The following is a 1,304-nucleotide window of genomic DNA, read 5'->3' as shown; positions in this document are numbered from 1 at the left end:
CATTTGCGACGTAAAACACTATCCAAAGTAAAACACATCCGAAATATAATGCGCCTCAAAAACACCAGTAGTAAAACACCAACCAAAGTAAAACAAACACATTCGAAATAAACTACTCCTAATAGTAAAACCTACCGTTAAAAGAAGAAGAGTAAAACACTTTAGAAGTAAAAAAAAAAAAATCCAAAGTAAAACACTTCAGAATTAAAAAAAAAAAAAAAATACGAAGTAAAATACAATCAAAATAAAACGCATCAGAAGTAAAAAACAAAACCAGAAGAAAAAAACATCCAAAGTAAAACACACCCAGAGTAACCCACGGGCGAGGTTTCCTGTCCAGCGGGGAGTTCTTGCGGTCCTCGGGGGGTGCTAACCAGGCGAACTCGGCAGTATAATGTAGGTCGCTGTATTAACATCAGCAACAAAGGCATAACGCCCTGGTAACTTTTACACGTCTTTGGCGAAACAAAATGGCGACTTTCTTTGGCGTGAGACGACGTGGCTGAGAATGATGGATTTTTGCCCGGTGTGTGTTGTGTTGGTGGGGAGGGTATCTTTTTTTTATTTTATCTGTATTAGATTTAATACCCCAAGAAGTTACGTCTCGAAACAAATCGTCCATTATCCAACCCTAATTCCTCTAATTAGACATGTAAACATATAAACATATATAAACCCGCCAGGTCCCTCACAGTAATGTTTGGTAATTCGTTTCTCTCAGTAATAATCTTCTTTCCTCCTTGCAGTATGGGCGAAATTCCTAAAGACCCGGCCTTCAACATCATCCCAAAGAACTCGACCTGTTTTATCATCTGGCGAGTCGAGGTTAGTAGCAATCAACGTCATGGATTTTCCTCTCTGTGCGGACAACACGCACCTGTGTAATTTTTTTTTTCCTTTTCTTAATTTTCTTTTAAAGGGATGTTCGTATATATAACACTCTTTGTATTCATTTTATTACCGTTGTCTTTAATCTAATCCTACCTCTCTTTTTTTTTAATGTTAGTTTCTTTATTATCAAACGTAAATACATAATCGATAAGCCAATTAGCAAAAAATTTTAAAACATACGAATAAAGAGGGAGAGAGACATAAAATCCTCCTTTGACAATCAGTCTCTCCTTTCGGTCGCATCTCCTGCAGAACCTCCAGCTGGTGGCGCTGAAGCGGGAGGATTATGGCAAGTTCTACAAGGGCGACTCTTACATCATCTTTTCAGCCTCGGAGTATGGCAAACCTGCAGGCATGGATGACACGGTAAAACAAAACGAAAATTAGTAATAATGTACAGCTGTTCAGAAAAA

The 1,304-nt window shown here is 38.1% G+C and overlaps 1 protein-coding gene across 1 annotated transcript in view; it reads left to right on the top strand.

Moving 5' to 3' along the window:
- LOC119592376 (villin-1-like) overlaps nt 1-1,304 on the top strand; it is a 108,943-nt gene that overhangs the window by 36,014 nt on the left and 71,625 nt on the right. Inside the window, exons 2-3 of the mRNA XM_037941198.1 lie at nt 747-825; nt 1,144-1,257. Coding sequence (XP_037797126.1) covers nt 747-825; nt 1,144-1,257 — 193 coding nt within the window. The remainder of the gene's footprint in view (nt 1-746; nt 826-1,143; nt 1,258-1,304) is intronic.

This window comes from Penaeus monodon, chromosome 30, assembly GCF_015228065.2.
Source record: "Penaeus monodon isolate SGIC_2016 chromosome 30, NSTDA_Pmon_1, whole genome shotgun sequence".
In the NCBI taxonomy this organism is placed as follows: Eukaryota; Metazoa; Arthropoda; class Malacostraca; order Decapoda; family Penaeidae; genus Penaeus; species Penaeus monodon.
The sequence above is the reverse complement of the archived record's forward strand: the minus strand, read 5'-3'. Positions and strand labels throughout refer to the sequence as shown.